Source organism: Neolamprologus multifasciatus, chromosome 5 (assembly GCF_963576455.1).
Source record: "Neolamprologus multifasciatus chromosome 5, fNeoMul1.2, whole genome shotgun sequence".
NCBI lineage: Eukaryota > Metazoa > Chordata > Actinopteri > Cichliformes > Cichlidae > Neolamprologus > Neolamprologus multifasciatus.
In genome coordinates, this window is record NC_140443.1 from 7,481,726 (window position 1) to 7,498,948 (window position 17,223).

General features: G+C 40.2%; 1 protein-coding gene across 2 annotated transcripts; it reads left to right on the forward strand.

The window, feature by feature from the left end:
- Nucleotides 1–71: 71 nt before the first annotated feature.
- Nucleotides 72–16,387, forward strand: mov10a (Mov10 RNA helicase a). 2 transcript variants are annotated; one of them, XM_085158878.1, is made up of 22 exons: nucleotides 78–615; nucleotides 759–864; nucleotides 1,006–1,181; nucleotides 5,439–5,680; nucleotides 5,786–6,032; nucleotides 6,185–6,322; nucleotides 6,433–6,595; nucleotides 6,937–7,088; nucleotides 7,164–7,334; nucleotides 7,949–8,096; nucleotides 9,494–9,655; nucleotides 9,862–9,965; nucleotides 10,097–10,194; nucleotides 10,925–11,023; nucleotides 11,208–11,313; nucleotides 11,430–11,547; nucleotides 12,636–12,827; nucleotides 12,930–13,001; nucleotides 13,237–13,362; nucleotides 13,466–13,554; nucleotides 13,775–13,893; nucleotides 14,463–16,387. In XM_085158878.1, the coding sequence occupies exons 1-22, from the start codon at nucleotides 494–496 to the stop codon at nucleotides 14,525–14,527; spliced, it is 3,015 nt and encodes a 1,004-aa protein (XP_085015004.1). In that variant the 5' UTR covers nucleotides 78–493; the 3' UTR covers nucleotides 14,528–16,387. The 2 variants fall into 2 exon arrangements, with proteins under 2 accessions (XP_085015005.1, XP_085015004.1); XM_085158879.1 differs by lacking the exon at nucleotides 14,463–16,387 and having other exon boundaries at nucleotides 72–615; nucleotides 13,466–13,564; nucleotides 13,775–13,890.
- Nucleotides 16,388–17,223: the final 836 nt, after the last annotated feature.

Genomic DNA, 17,223 nt, shown 5'->3' on the forward strand with positions numbered 1-17,223 from the left:
GACCATAAATAAAAATGATAATTTATGCACTTTATTTTAATATTTAGAAACCGAACACTGCCCCCTAAATCATTTTATTTTCGAGCCACAGGATGAAGGATTTTGTTCTGTGCGGGAGTTTTTTCATTCCGCTTGCGTAGAGCAATTACAGATGATCCCTGACTGGGACAGCTGGCGAGCGTTGATAAAAACCGGGCTTTGCGCTAAAGGCGCACAGTAGTAGATTTTATGCATCAGTTAGTAAACATTTTAAACCAGAGTATGAACAAGAAATCGTTGCTAAACTTCCAAACACCGTTAATATGTGCATAGATTGCGCATAAAAAAAAAAAAAATACACAGCACGTGGAAATTTCTTCCCTGTTGTGGCACATTTGCACCCAGCAGTCACATTAATACTCGAGGAAACAGAAGCGTTCTTTTCCAGCAGATGAACTTCCTCACTTTCTGTCAGTCGGCAGTCAGTGACAGCGGCCTGTAAAAGCACCTCGACATGCCGTCGCTTAAAGACTCGCTTGAATCCGGACTGGACTTCATTGAATTTCTGGGAGACAGGGTATCCGGCATCAGCAAAAAGGAACTTAAAGACATCTACAACTCCGAATTCAGGGGCAGGTAGGCTGCATTTAAACACCGTGTGTCCCACGCACCCGGTCTGGTTTGTGTCCAACAGCCTTGAGGCGACATTTGTTGTGATTTGGCGCTATATAAATAAAATTGAATTGAATTGAATTGAATTGTTTCTCCTGTGTTCGCAGAGAAGGAATAAAAGATCCCAACTTTTACAAAGTTCTCCATGCGCTTGTGAAATTCAACAAAGTCCAAATAAGGCAGGGAGAAGTCTACATTAATGCCAGACCTCAGGTAAGATATATAGTCAGTGAGTACAAGTTTCCCTGTGCCATATATTAGTCAGTGCTATGATGGGATGAGTTTGTGTATGTTTTGTTCCCATTCCCGGAAAATGGAGAATCAGAACAGGGAACTGTGCTGTTATTTTTGTAGTTTCGCGTGTACTGTGACCAATGGAGGAGGCCCCGGGCCCCTCAGCCACAGGATCTAGGCTCTGGCCCTCAGACACCAGCTGGGACACCTGCTGGCTCCTCCACCCCTGTGGCACCTGTGCTGACCCCAAAGAAAAAACTTGCATCAGAAATCCTTCGCAAGTTGAAGGTGAACAGGTAAAATGCATTTTGAGTTAGTATTACATGTTTCTCTATCCCATCGTAGCTGTAAAGGTTTTTTTCTAATTCTCAGACCCGCCCTCATAAATGTGAATTTGCTTTTTCATGTAGGAGCATGATAGAACAACGATAAAGCAGGGTGTTGCCGCACAAAAGACTACGTGAGATTAAAACAAGAGAGGAGCAGGGCCTGTTCGTTTAGTTATATGACGTGAAGATTCGGGAGAAACGTCATGTTGAGCATTGCATAAAAAGTTTCACCTGTCCATTTTCTTCCACTTATCCAATTCAGGCTTATCCGAATTGGATAAGTGGCAGCTGGAGCATATCCCAGCTGCCATAGAGTGAGAGGCAAGGTACACCCTGGGCAGGTTTCCAGTCTGTCAGAGGGCTAACACAGAGGGACAGACAAGTATTTGCATGCACATTCACACTCACACCTATGGGTAATTTAAAATCACCAGTTAAACTAACTCCACTAAATCCATGTCTTTGGACTGTGGGAGCCCATGCAGACACGGGGAGAACATGCAAACTCCACAAGGAGAGGCCCTGACCATATAGTGGATTTTAATCCAGGGCCTTCTAGGAATAGTACTTACGTGTGTGTGTAATTCTACATGTTCTTCCCATGACTGTGGGTTTTCTTTCATAGACAAAAGACACCCAGGTGTGGATTCTAAACCTCTCTTAGGTGTAAGTGGAGCACATATTTTTGCTAGTGTGTCTGTAAATATTGCCAGCTGGCAAATGATAATATATGGGACAGATAAGACTGATTACTAGGGTTTTATATCGGCCAGTGATGGTTAATAAAATATAATTACTCACCAACCATTTTGTTAGCCACACCTTGCTAGACCGCTTTTTGTCTTAGTTTTTAATCGCACATATTCAGCAACTTTAGTCCATGTTGACATGACAGCATTGCACAGTTGCTGCTTATCTCTGATGTGAATCTCCCATTCTACTACATGCCAAAGGTACCCCATTGGGTTGACATCTGATGACTGTGGATGCTATTTGAGTACCATGAACTCACTGTAATGTTTAAGAAACCAGTTTGAGATGAGTTAAGCTTCATGAAATAGTGCATTATCCATCTGGAAGCAACCATCACTGTGGTCATAGTGGGAGTGACATGGTCAGCACCAATACTCAGGTAGTATACAGTGGAAATGCCCCCAAAGTATCAAGATACCCAAACGAGAAGTAGAACAAAATAAACATTGTTTTTTTTCTGTTCTCTGGGGTGTCTAATATATAAAAGGGATATAAAAATGATTTACTGCAAAAGTGGTGAAATTCACAGATATTCTGATATCCTCCAAATATTAAAAAAACACACACAAAATAATGCCAAGCTGAACAGCTTGTGACATACTTTTTATTAATGCAAATTAGCTTGAAGACATGAATATTGTGGCTTGTTGGGAAGCGTCCAGTTAGTTCTGATCATGAACACAGATTAGTTTTGCAGGACAAAAATATAGACATATTAAAAACACAAAAGTAGCTGACATAAAACAAATACATGATAAAGTCAAATGTAATTTGCTGTTAGATGATGTCCAAGAGCAACCCATATGGAAAAGATATATATAAATCTTATAAAATTTGTATCTGTCTTGTATGAAACTTGTATGAAAAACATACAAGAGTGAAAACAGATATAAGATCCCTTGAAAAATTACATAATGAAACTTGTATGTTTTGGATACTTACTAAAACAATATATGAAAGTAATGAGAAAGTGGCCACTTCCATGAGTAAATCATATAAGTTTTTACTATTTCATTTCCATATGGGAATATCCCATTAAAAGCGTGACTTGGCAGTAATGAGATGGGAAATGTCAAGACATCTGTAAAGATTGTGGCTCATGGGGATGGGTCAGTTTACACTTTGTGTTGTAATGGCTTGAAGTTATCAAATTACCCTCAGCCAGTCGGACTTTGCTTTCATATTATTATAGCTTATATAATGGCAATGTATAGCTTTGCAAAAGATGTTTTGATAATATTTTATTGAATAGAATGCCTTTATTGTCTTTGTACGTGCACATTGAAATTATGGGTGTTCCATGCCAACTGTGCAGGAATAAAATATCATTAGTAAGACAGCACCCCTTTCACACCTGTGCATTTTATCGTTTTTAATATAAAACAGTGACTATAGCCGATTAAAATACTGGATTTAGTGCAGTCAGACCTTTACAACAAACCATATGTGAGGTTTCTGCGACAATCACAGCAAAAACTATTACCAAATATATTAATCACATCGTCATGCGTATCTATCATTCGGTTTTTAACTATGGGATATATCACAATATCTGTAAATTTAACCACTTTTTATGGAAGAATCTCTTTCATTATTATTATAGACTTTATAGAATATGAAAAATGTTGATGTACTTTGATTTATCTTCAGTAGGGGTATCTCAGTGTTTTAGAGGCATTTCCACTGTGCCAAGTTAGTGCAAAGAAAATCTCCCCTGTGCCATTACATATAAACAACCAGCCTGAACTGTTGATAAAAGATGGGATAGATCTCTGCTTTCATGCTGTTTTTGCCAGATTCTGAGCCTAGTGTCTGAATGTCACAACAGAAGTGGAGATTCCTCAATTCAGGCAATGTTTTTCAAATCGTCTGTAGTTCAGTTTCAGTATTAAGAGTTGCTTTTATGTTCCTCTATCAGCTTATAGTCTGGCCATCTCCAGTGACCTCTGGCATCAGCGGGGCATTTTTGCCCAGAGAACTGAAGCTCACTGGATATTTTATCTTTTCTAGACCATTATCTGCAAATCCCAGAGATAGCAGTGTAGAAATATCATATTTCTACACTGCCACATTCAGAGTCACTGAAAGCACCTTTCTGACCTGTTTGGATGCTCAGTTTGAACCTTAGCGGATGATCTTGACCGTATCTACATGCCAAAATGTATTGAGTATCTATCATGTAATTGGTTCATTTAAGATTTTAATGTATCTCTTATTGCATCAGCATGAATAAATATAAGCTGATGATCGCTACCTTTTAGGATAACTTGGTGTCAAGAATCAGCTTAAAGTTCAGAAGAATAACCTTGAATTAAAGTAAGATGCTTGCTAACATTAATCAGCTGCTCTGGCTCATACAGGAAAAGGGGAAAAAAAACAATAAAACATAAGAAACTACAAGCAGAGTGGGAGGGGCCTTAACAAAAGAAATGATGTTGCACATTTTGTCCATTAGAGAGCACTAACAAATTAATTTTTCAACATCTGTTTCAGAATGGTTCTTGTCATAAAAGCAAAAAAGAGGCCATGTTAAGACTCGGGGTGCGTTTGCCTGTCAGTGATGTACAAGCGCACATTATGAATAAGGGTGTAATGTGCTTGTGTTTATGTCACAATTCTTCATATTTTAAGTGACCAAGAGTGGTTTAACAAGCACTTCAGATACAGATACACAAGTTAAAACAAAGTAACTTTATCATGACATTAAAACGTTTAGAAACTTGCAGATTTTGTATTTGATTGGTAACCCGTGGAGTGAGGCCAGTGCAGGGGAGAGCTGCTTTGTCTTCTTGGTATGACTGAGGAGTTTCTCTGCTTCACTTTAAACCACCTGCAGATGAGACAAAGACTGACTCAAAGAAAACAAGAAATGAGCTAAAAAAAACCTTCATGATATTCCTGAGAACTGGCTTTATCAGGAGGGTTTTTTTTAGAACTGATAATCAGCACTTTGTTTTATTACATAGAAGTCAAAGGAAAAAGATAGAAGATGATGATGATGAGATGAGAAGTGATAAACTGGTTCCAACTGTGGTAATTTTCCAGAACTGTAAAACCTGTCTGTGAGTTATACTTATGTTGTTTCGTGATCCTTTTTTAACTTCCCTGCATAAATACAGTCTTGTGCAACGTTTTAACTGCACAGGAGTTTTAATCTGAGTCAGTGGTGAAGTATTCCTGTGTAAAATGAATCGTTGCCAGTTTGGGTGTCAGTGATTTACTGATATCACTCAGTCACAAAGATCATATAATCCATAATATGAATCCACTATGAAGTTAAAAAGGCTTCTTTTCAGGAGCATCTGAGGTTTTTTTATTACCTTCTACCTGTTTAATAGCAGACAGTCATGGCATAAGTGGGGTTGATGAAACGTTACGTTTTATTTATCAGGTACACTGGTTTTTCAGTGATTCGGCACCATCTTGTCTTGTCGTTGTTAAAATTGCAGCCTGATCTTGCTTCACCTGCAGGAAGGAGCATACGGCTGATAAGGGCGGCATCGAGATCACATCAGACCCCGTGGAGATCGGTGGGAAGGTTCAGTTCGCTGTGGATCGCCTGCGGGAGCCGTTCGTTGTCCGGTTCCACATTGTCAATAAAGGCACTGACAACGTCCACTTGACGTACTACACTGCCCTGCACAGGATCCGCTGTTTCACTCTAGAGGATAAGAGGAGAGTGACCAGAGTATCTCCGCTGTTCCTCTGTCCTGGTGAGACACTGAGGACTTCTTCTCTGCCTTTAGAAATGAGAGAAATAAACTAGCCAATGTTCACAAATTCTTCCCTTTTTTATCTTTCTTTTTTTTTCCCTCCAGGAGAGAGCTATGAAGTTGAGGTTAAGTACATTCTGAACCACTATGGATATTTCCCTGCCACAATGTATTTCGAGTTCTGCCCAGATTTGCCTGGATCGGTGCCCTTCTGCATTGTCAGGGAGATAGAAGCTGCAGCCCAGACTCCACTGGCTGTGGAGCTAGGGCCTGTGGCTCCTTATAAACCATTTCGGGTGGCTGCTTACAAGCCTGTTGACACCATTATAGTAGATGGAGTACCACCTGACAGGTAATGAATTTCAAAACTGATTGTAAAAATTACTTTGAAGCATTTTTGCTCACTTGGACTTTAGATCAACAAGTTGTCCCTGATGGTTTATCGACCTTGCGTCTTTTGAAACTGATCACAGCCATATGGTGTTTTGTTTTCTTCTTCTGCAGTTCTGTTGTGCCTTTGAAGATGGCAGTGAAATTAGGAGACTACAAGTATCATAATGACCTGAAGGATTTGGCTAGACGAAGGATTGAAGACTCCGAGTACCTCTCTCCAACTGCCAAACAGAAACTTGCATCAGTGAAGTGAGCAAATCACCCAATTCATTACAACCAGCTATGTGTTTTCTGTGATGAGTATTTTATAGAACTAACCCAATGTTAAATGCACTGTTTACCTCTGCATTGACATCCAGGGGTCTCCTCAGTTGTCCCTTAAAGATGAAGAACTACTCGCATCGGTTTCACCTCCTGCTGCACCTTGAAGAGATACAGATGGAGGTGGACATCCGAAAGTATGATCTCCTCAATCAAACCATGACTCAAGACCAAGGCAACAGAAAACTCCTGAAACTCAGAGTAAAGAGATTTTAATTAGAACACCGTCTGCTATGCTCTGTGTTTGCAGTGGCTCTATTTTCGCTGGAGCAGCTGGCATCTCTGAAGCATTGAATTCACTTGTAAATTGTGCTTCTTGGCAGTAAACTTCAGAATGCATTTTATTTGTTTGGGACCTTGTATTCTTAATGAAGGAGCTAGATGACCTTCCTCCCGTTTTACTTGTACAGATGATTTTGCGATCTAGTTCTCATACACAGATTTGTTTATTTAGCTTGTCATATCTACCCATCTGAATCACCTGCAGACTTGTAGTTTTTTTAAAAACATATCAATGGCCCAACATCGATGTTGTCCGACAGGTTCCCGGTGTCGCTGAGAATCGGCCATCTGTGCTTCGAGGAGATTGTCTGAGAGTATCCAAATCTGAGGACACCGTCCAGCCCATTACTGTGTATACCGGATATGTTCACAGAGTAGAACTGGACAGTGTGAAGCTGGGTTTCTCAAAAAAGTATGAGCTAGAATAATGATATGTTGACTAAGAACCCCCAATGAGAAATTGTTGCTTACTTTTTAATCATTTCAGGTTGCTGCAGATCTTTATCAGCAATATGAAGTTTAATGTGGAGTTTACTCTCAACCGGTACCCTTTGAAGCTACAACACAGGGCTGTAGACCTGGCAGTAAAACATCAACTTGAGGAGGTGCTGTTTCCATCGGGTGCAGCAGTGGCTAGTGTGCCCATGCCTAAACTCAGGTCCGGTGCCTATTTGTATGCACTGCATCATCTATAAATGCATAACTTAACCACATTTAATGACAATAGTGATAATAACTTTATTTGTATAGCACCTTTAAAAGTTACAAAGTGCTTCACAGTTTTGGATCAAAACACAAAAGTGAAGGTAAGTGTAGATCCTCAGAAATGCTAATGCATGGTCTTTCATTAATACACACACACTCCTGTACATATATATTAGAAGGAAAAACAGACCACAAATAATGAAGTGAAATAAAGAAGAGACCAGCCGCATTAATAAGGTCTCAGTAATCTGCTATATTTGCGGGAGCTTGGCCATGTAGGGTTTTATGTTACGGATACATTGAATTGTACTGTCCTACCATATATTCTGCCTGGTACTGGTGGTAGGAGAACAGTGAGCTTCTGAAAGTGAGAGTGTGGGCTCAGCAGCATTTCTCTGTTGTTTTCCTGGGCATTTAGCCACTATGTTGCATTAACAGGAGGGATTACTGCTCTTTGGTTTAATGCCATAAACCAAATGGGCACAAGGTGCATAACAGGTTTTTAAACACACATTTACACACCTTTTGTGCTAAGTGTAAAAAATCCATTTCTACATCTCTTTCCAGGATGTTTAATCGACAGCTGGAAAACAACCCGGAGCAACATGCTGCAGTCCAGCGCATTGTAGCTGGATCATCGAAACCAGCTCCTCATCTTGTGTTTGGGCCTCCTGGAACTGGAAAGACAATCACTGTGGTTGAAGCAATCAATCAGGTATAAAGTTACATGCAGTTAAGGTCTGCATGAATGAGATCTTCAGAGATTAATCAGATATCTTACTTGTGAGTTGCCAGAAAACATATTAGTTCTTCATTGGCTGTTACATTGTAACAAATTTAAAGCTGTTGGATTTTGAACAAGACATTTGATATTGTTACTTTGAGTAGAATCTTTGATATTTTCTTTATTATTCCATCCATTTATTTTCTTGATTCCTGGTCCAGTTCAGGACCACTGAAGGCCTAGGTTTTATTATTTTTTTCTCACAGGTCTAAATTGGGTAAAAGGTTGATGGGTGGTTCTTTGGTGTTTTTCTACTCTGAGCACTTAATGTGCTTTATACAACTTGCCTCATGCCCCCATTCACACATTTATGCTAAGTGCTTTTCTGTCTAATATTCACACTTCATGAACAATCGCATTCAGTATCTTGGCCTACTTTGGGTTGCAGCCAGGGATCAAACCATGAGCCTTCCAGTTAACAGGTGACCTGCTCTACCCCGCGACCCCACGTCTATACAAGTAACTTACACAAGTAAGATTTCTCTTTGCAAGACAGATTTTGCATAGGAATCAGCATGTGTTGGGATGTTTGTAAGGTGATTCCCTCGCTGTATATTAGAAACACACTAGGAAATTTTTCTTTTTTTTGAACCAGTTGCTTATTTGCTCTCGAGTATTATGAGTATTAGTACTTTCAATTCAGAGATTTTACATTGCCAACAAACGTCGCAGTCGGCACAGTTGCTTTACAGCAAGGACGGTCCTGGAGTCGGCATGTTCTGTCCATGCTTGCCTGGGATACTCCAGCTTCCTCCCACAGTCCAACAACATGTGAGTTGGGTTAATTGGTGATTTTTAAATTGTCCACATGGGTGAATATTAGTATGAACACTTGTTTATCTCTCTGTGTTCGGCCTGCAAAAGACTGGTAAATTGTACAAGGTGTAAGCTGCTTTTCGTTCTGTGATAACTAGGATGCGCTTCAGCCCCACGGTGACTCTGAACTGGATAAATGGTGGGATATTTTGGAATTGATTCACTTCAGGAAACGCTAAAAAAACTGGAAACCAAACTTTAACATAAAGGGCTTGCAAAATTCAACAATGCTGTGATTTGTGATGTTATCTGTGATGTTGTAACTGTTTCTCAGAAATTTGTACTTACTATAAGACGAATACTGTGGCTGTATGTCCTTGGTGCAATGTACTTTGAATTCTGTGCACATCTGCCAGGTTGGGTGCCTTTCTGAAATAAGTGACAGCCGCAGACCGAGCAGAGTCCTGCTGGGTGTGAGGCAAAGGCCTGTGGCTCCCTACAAACCATGTTATGTCTTCGCACACAAGCCTGTTATTATTAAGTAATGACTTTTATTTTGCTCGTCTTGTCAGGTCAGCAAGGCAGATCCATCAGCCCGCATCCTCGCCTGTGCACCTTCAAACAGTGCATGCGACCTGCTCTGTGAGAGACTACAAGTAAACATGGATTCTCATCAGATTTACCGCGTGTACGCCAGCAGCCGAGACCCAAACAGCGTTCCCAAGAGTTTGCTGGTGAGCTACATATACACAGCCCATAATGTTTAAGAATTACATGTGAAATAGAGTGCCATTGCATTCTCTTGTCTCAGCAAGTCCCATAAATATGCCTGCATTTTCACTAGATTTCTCATGATCACACTGAGGAATCAGTGATTGTAATCACTATGGGAAAGCTGAACAATAGGTTATGTTCTCATATTTTTTTTTGGTCCTTTCAGAAATACTGTAACTGGGACGAGAGCAAAGACAGCTTTGTGCCTCCACAGAAAGAGGTTACGATGAAGTACAAAGTCGTAGTTACAACTATGGTCACAGCTGGCAGGTAAGAGCCAGTGTGTGGCATGTAAAGTGTCCATTATGTGTTGTTAAACACTCTTTGACATCTGGCACATTTTTCGTGTTATGAGCCATGCGGCACTTGATTATGCTGCTGTGTGTTTGTGTCTTTGTGAGGCTTGTGTCTGGTGGGATCCCAGTTGGCCATTTTTCGCATGTGTTTGTGGATGAGGGAGGCCAAGCTGTAGAGCCAGAGTGTGTCATTGCTATTGCAGGTAAACTATGAATGTCTGAACTACATGTTTTTCATCATGATGTCCTTCACCATGCACACTAAGCAAATATGTAGGACTGCCTTCATTCATTTGCACGTTAAAATGAGAAACATTCAGATCTGTGAGTGATGCTGAAAGGCTTCACTTTTCCTTCCCACTGTTGCCATGTGCTTGCTCATAGGGGGCTTATGATAAAAAGCACCTTGTGGGGACTTTTGTTGAATTGGCGCTACATAAATAAAGTCTTTTGTGAAACCTTCAAGAATCTGAAATTCTTACATCCAACTTCCTGTTAAATATGTTTTTTTTCCATTAAATCTGGTATTAATGCAGTACATGGACCTTTCATATATACACTTATCTGATTACAGAGCTTTATCCACATCCCAGCTGCTTTATTCATGTGCCTTCTCTGAAAGCGCACAGCTTTCAGTGTGACATTCATCAGTACAGACAGAATATATTTAGCATTTGTAGAAATTTTGTTTTCTCCAAAGCTAGCTAAAGGCTGTAAAATAAATAAATAAATAAATCAATAAAATATATGGGTTAAGACTTTTACAGCTTACAAATTCTGCATATATGTGACCTTAAGTCAGAGCAGTAGTAAATTAATTTGTTCTTACACATTACACTTCCTCAGTAAATCGGTTCTCGTGATTAAAGGTCATAACTTGCAAGTGCTGAAATTGATGCACCTTGTTACAGACTCATTTATGTTGTTTCACAGGTCTGCTCGATGCAGAGAAAGGTCAGCTGGTACTGGCAGGAGATCCTAAGCAGCTGGGACCAATCCTTCGATCTCCTTTTGCAATAGAACATGGACTCGGTAAGTCCAGTGGTCTCATTTTCTTTTCTTTCTGATGAGATGGTGTTAGTTGCATCACTGTGTATCCCTGGCAGTTTTCACTGGTAATAAGTTTAGGATCAAATGAATGCTTAGTGCTGCTTCAGTTATTTGAGTTTTTCTCAGATTAACATGAATTCAAATCTGTATTATGAATGCTTTCTAGGGCTTTCTCTACTGGAGAGGCTGATGAGACATAATTCGTTATATCAGAAAAATACAGACGGGCATTTTGACACTCGCTTTGTCACCAAACTGCTGCGAAACTACAGGTGGGTGTCTCAGCTATTGCTTGTCGAAGCCATTTTTTACTTGTGCTGCTGTGTTAATCACCAACTATGCTTCATCATTTTTTTATTGTTCTTCTTTTTCCTTCCCGTTCACTCAGGTCACACAGTGCTATTCTGAAAATCCCCAATGAGTTGTTTTATGAGAATGAATTGCAGGTGTTTGCTGACCAATGGGAGCGTGAGACCTATTGCAACTGGGAATACCTTCCGAAGAAGGTGAGGCCTCAGGAACATTTCATTTATTTTGTTTGGTTTTTGGGTTTTTTGTCCCCCTAAGTCATCCGCAAAGCATATGATTAGATTCAAAGGTGTATTTGTCAACTCTGATTTCATCATACATTAGTTTTAAAATAAAAAAACTGTGATGAACATGAATAAATAAAATAGTAAAGTGCATCTGAGCTTTACAGATGCAATGTTTGCTTTGAAAGTGATGACAGAGAAGTATAGAAAAGGTCAGAAGGAGTTTCACTGTGTCTGTGGATCTAGAGAAACCATGTGATAGGGTGCTTAGAGAGGAACTGTGGTACCGAATGAGGAAGTCAAGAGTGGCAGTGATGTATGTGAGGGTGGTGCGGGACGTGCGTGAGAACAGCAAAACACTAGTGAAGTGTGTGGGAGTGACAGGTGAGTTTAAGGTGGAGGTGGGATTACATCAGGGATTAGCTCTGAGCCTCTGCTGACAATTGAGGTTACACAAGAGGACTGTGATGTTCACGGACCACACTGTGATTTGTGAGTAGAGGAAAGGTGGAGGTATGAGTCAGTAGAAGCAAGATAGATGACATGTTTGAATGAGAGGGAGCAGACGTAGTGAAGCTGGGTGAGATGGGTCTCGTCTATGCAAAGCAACAAAAAAGTGCACAGGAGAGGTGAAGGAGGCGCAGGCAGGGTGGAGTGGGTGGAGACAGAGGGCCAAGCTGGAAGTTGCTGGTACATGAGGGACCAGATTAGAAATGAGTATATCAGAGGGACAAGTTTGGTTGAATGGTTTTGGAGACGAAGTTTGCAGGGGTTTGTTTTGGAGATGTCCAGAGGAGGGATAGTGGATATATTTTGGATAAAGGATGCTGAAGATGGAAGAAAAAAGACTGGCTGAAACAAAGTAGATATTAAAACATGAAAACAACTCATGTTGTAAAAGTACAATTTTTCTTAAAACTTCATAGACCTTATGGGAGTGCTCACGTGTACAATTCATGTGTAGTTTTAATTCACATTTTTAATTTCACTAAGGAGTCAGTCGCCAAATTGTATTTGAACCATATTTAACAAGAATAACTGACAGTGCTACCCCACTACAGGGGTTTCCAGTGATCTTCCATGGAGTGATGGGCAAAGATGAGAGCGAGGCGAACAGTCCGTCTTTCTTCAACGTGTCTGAGATTGAAGTCCTGATCGACTACCTCACCAAACTGATGGAAACGCAAGGAAAGAAGGGTCTCCCCAAACTGTCTGCAACAGACATCGGAATAATCGCCCCCTACAGAAAACAAGTGAACATGCATGGTGCACATTTGTGTTAAATGACTTAGGATAAAAGGCGGTTGTTTGGTTCATTCATAACTTCCCATGACTGCTTTTCTTTTTGCTAACAGGTTGAGAAAATCCAGAAGGCCCTGAGATTTGTCCCAGCGCTGAGTCGCTGGAGTGATCTCAAAGAGCTGAAGGTTAGCAGCTCTGCTGTAAACCGTCTGTGTCAGTTAATATGGTTAGATGCCCCCATGCAAACCTAAGATGCTCGTGTCTTCTAAATTGTTTTAATAAGATGTAATCAAAAGATTGATCTGCTGTTTATTTCTAATCAGAAGTGTAATTTAATTATTGAGGATGCATTTAACAGTTATAAGATTAAAGTTTTATTAGATGGTAAAGTCCCCCCCCCCCCCCTTTTTATAATATCAGGTCGGCTCTGTGGAGGAGTTTCAGGGACAAGAGAGGAAGATCATTATGGTCTCCACCGTCCGTAGCAGCATCAACTATGTCAAGATGGACAGAGACTTCAATATTGGATTCCTGTCAAATGAAAAGGTTTGTCACATCATTTAAACGTATAAGAAAGCCTGCTGCTTCTTTAATGGTTGAATAAATTACTAATATATTCTTTTTTATATATATATGTATTCACTTGTAGAGGTTCAACGTAGCCTTGACGAGAGCCAGGTCCCTGCTTATAGTGGTGGGAAACCCTGTGATCCTCAAGAAGGACCCAACATGGGAGAAGTAAGCGAAGGCAAGATGTTTTGGGAGGCACTGAGTAAACGTAGTGATTACCGAAAGTGAAACCTTATTGTTAGCAGCTGACAAAACAACCTCAAATTGTTCACTTTTTTGCCAGTTTGGAGCCTTTGGGCTGTATAAAATTTGCCCAGTTAACAGGGAGTGCACATTGCTTGAGCATTTCTCACTCACGTTTTCTTAATTTTTGCTATTTTGTTCACAGGTTCATCAGCTACTGTGTGAAGGAGAAGGGCTACACTGGATTTGACTTCGGCGATGTGGAAGAGGAAGATGATATTGTGTCCAGACTGGCGACGCTGAAAATCAACATGGATTCTGAATGTGAGTACAGCGACTGCAGCAGACAGTAGACTCGACAGTTGCATGTGTCTTTTTCTCCAGACTTTAGGCTTTATTTGCTGAGCTAAATAGTTGCAGGATGGAAACCTTAAAATGTAAAAGCATTTAGAACAAAACATTTTCCCAGTGAGTCTCCAAAAGTTGATTCTGTTCATCTAGACCATAGGTGTCAAACTCTGGCCCGTGGGCCAAATTTGGCCCGCAGCTTAATTACATTTGGCCCGTGGAGCCATACCAAATTACTATTAGAGCTGGCCTACTGGTATTATACTGCTAATATATATATTGTTTAGTATTAAGCTTTGCTTGTTCCATATTCAGTTTTTCAGCAAAACTTGTTTGAGTCCGTAAGAAAAGATTCATTCTTATATCTGCAGGAAGATTTTTTTTCAATAAATATTAATGTTAGCACGCGACTTTGTTCCAGTTTTGAATTTTGGCCCACTGTGTATTTGAGTTTGACACCCCTGATCTAGACTTAGCGTTCCCAGTGAGTATTCTTCAAAAAAAAATAAAATCATTTGCTAAGATTTTGTCTGTCTTTGTTCTAGGTCCTGTTCCAGAGGAGAGTGCCATTCAGCAATTTGTGGACCCTGGGTGGAAAAATGAGCATTAACATTTCCTCTAAATTAGGACATAGCGTCTGCAATAGATTTAAAGCCATTTGAATGCATAGCAAGTGTCAGTCTTTTATTTTATTCTCTGTCTTACTGCTTCAGCACAAGATTTAAGACCATATCCTTTCTATGAACCTTTTTAAGAGCAGTTTGGATATTTAAGTGCAATAAATGCTCCTCTGTTTCTAATCACAGTGGCAAAATGAAGCAGTGAATTTTGGCTTTTTACACTTACCTGGTCTGTTTATTTAGCCCAGTTAACATAACCATGGCTGTACAGATGCTAAAATGTCCTACAGATGGGAAAAGACTGGAAGATAATTTTAATACACTGATTTATCGCCGTATGCCTTATGACTTATGTCAATTCAAAACTTTAAAAAAATAAACTGACTTTTTGATCTGCTGTATATTATATTACACCGTGGTGCCTGATCATTTCCTTTAGCAGCATCGTCCTGTTCAAGAATGGACTGAGGAGACTGGTCTGTCTATTCGCAAAAATAGTTTATTAACAATGTTCATGTTCACTTCAGCTCAAATGTTCACTACAACACTTTCTGTTTACAAAGCATTATTACAATGAGCTTTTATAGAAATCTGGATCCTTTTAATTGATTTCAAATACTTCCAGAGAGAGAAATAAAAGTTGCACAACACTGAGCTGAAGCTGTTCCCACAGAGGTGTGCGATGTTAGTGCTTCTGTATGTGCGCGCACTGTAAAGACCCATGGATTTCTCATGCATGCATCAATATAGCAAGGACATTTTTTTAGCGGGACATTATCGGCATACACATGGACAGCAGTATAGTACATGCTTTTAGTGATATGTTCAACACTAGCTCCTCCGCTGCTCCAATTGTTATGATTCTACTCCCAGCTTTAAGTTACTTAACTCTCTGCCGATCTCTAATTCCCAAGTATTCCTTGCGGGAGCTTGTTAAGACACGTCAACACCATGCCACCACTATGAAATGTTTTCATCGATAAGAAGTTGTAGAGATATGAATGTTTACCCTTGCCCAAATGGTGTGCTTGTTGTCCATATTAGTGCACAGAGTCCCGAGTTAAAAGTAGCATCCGCCCTCTAAAGATTGGAGGGTGGATAGAACATTAGTACGTTGCTTGTGTTTGTCGGCTAAAACAATCACAACACCTCGTCTGAGCTGTAGCCTCTTTGCTGGCCCGCTCGTTTAAAGCATCATTTATGTGCTTCACCAGCAGAGGGTTTAAATTTGCATTACACACAGTTTTACAATAATAACTGGTAGGTTTGGCGCTTTTGATGGAATTGTAAGAAGGTTGCATGCAACACAGATGATATTGTTTTTGCCACGTATATTAAGAAATCCACCCTTCATGCAACCAGTGGACATGTGAAGTGGATGACTGAGCAACAGTGGTGTGAAAGAGTGTGCCTCAGGACAGTCGATGAGGGCCTTTCAGGAATATCAAGCTATTATCATCAGGGGAAGTTCACTAGAGTATTCTGCGAGGATATGAGCAAATACAGATACTAGAGGACGATCTGACATGTCCTAGTGAACTGAAATTTAATTACATCCTTAAATGCCGAGTATATTTCCAAAGAGTGAGCTCCTATAGGTTGTAACTGAATTTTTTTTTTTTTTAAGTAAAACATCAAAGGAAATGGTTGCATACAGATGTTTTCTCAATCAACCATATTGTAATTTTTACATGATGCAAGAACTTAAACTTATTTTGCTCATCTGACAAGACAAAGATGTGTCATACACAAAATGCTTTTTTTTTAAAAATGATGGCATACATCAAATAACACATTTTACCATGCATCAATCTATTTAAAGAACCAAGCCTCGGAAAAACAAAAAAACATCAGAACGGTCACTCTTGACCTTGTCAGTGAGTATCAGCTTGACATTCAGCAGCTAGTCCATCTGGTCTGGGAGAGAACAACTGAAAAAGGCACACCAGAACAGAGAAGGCACCAGGAAAAGAAACAAAAAACTCACTCACACACACTGTGGCTCTTCTCAGACATGTAAAGAATGTCGTCCAACTGGAAACATCCAGCCTAACAGGATGCGATTTCCATGACTGGGCTAACCAGTATCACAAACAAGATTCCAATAACGGGTGTAACCAGTTAACTTAGCAAAAAGAGCTGAACTCAGTCACTCATAAGAAACAAACAAGGGAGGGTTCACCAGGCCGTGGCCTACATGTGATTCCACTTGTGTCATCTCCCTGTTGGTCCTAACAGCTATTGTGCATAGTTGAGTCATATTGGCTTGCGTCTCAGTTGGCCACCTCTCCCTCCCCTCCCATCTAGCTTCTAGCAACAATTACGAGGGGCGAATGTGAATAATTTTATGCAGAATGGGAAGCACACTCCTTTGTTGACACATTACATTACAGAAGCAGCTGCCTTTCTTTATCCTCGATGTGAGTGGGCTCATAATGGAGAAGGTGAAACTGATGTTTCATACCAACAAAAAAATGACACAAGCAACCATTCATTGTGCTTGACGTGACGAGCACTGAAAGCCTTTACTTATGGCTTTGCTCAGGTTTCACAATGACAACACTGTAAAATGAGCTACAGTACAATGAAGGGGTCCTCAGCTGAAATGCAAGCTCGCCGACAAACAGACGGTGGTGTATAAACTTAAAAAAAGGCACTAGCTCTTATGGTCAAAAGATATCATCTT

Bases quoted from the DNA above. Each gene is read 5' to 3' on its own strand.
- mov10a (XM_085158878.1), top strand. From the start codon at position 494: ATGCCGTCGCTTAAAGACTCGCTTGAATCCGGACTGGACTTCATTGAA. The intron at 5,681-5,785 runs GTGAGACACTGA...TTTTCCCTCCAG, and splicing joins TCCGCTGTTCCTCTGTCCTG to GAGAGAGCTATGAAGTTGAG. The intron at 7,089-7,163 runs GTATGAGCTAGA...TAATCATTTCAG, and splicing joins AAGCTGGGTTTCTCAAAAAA to GTTGCTGCAGATCTTTATCA.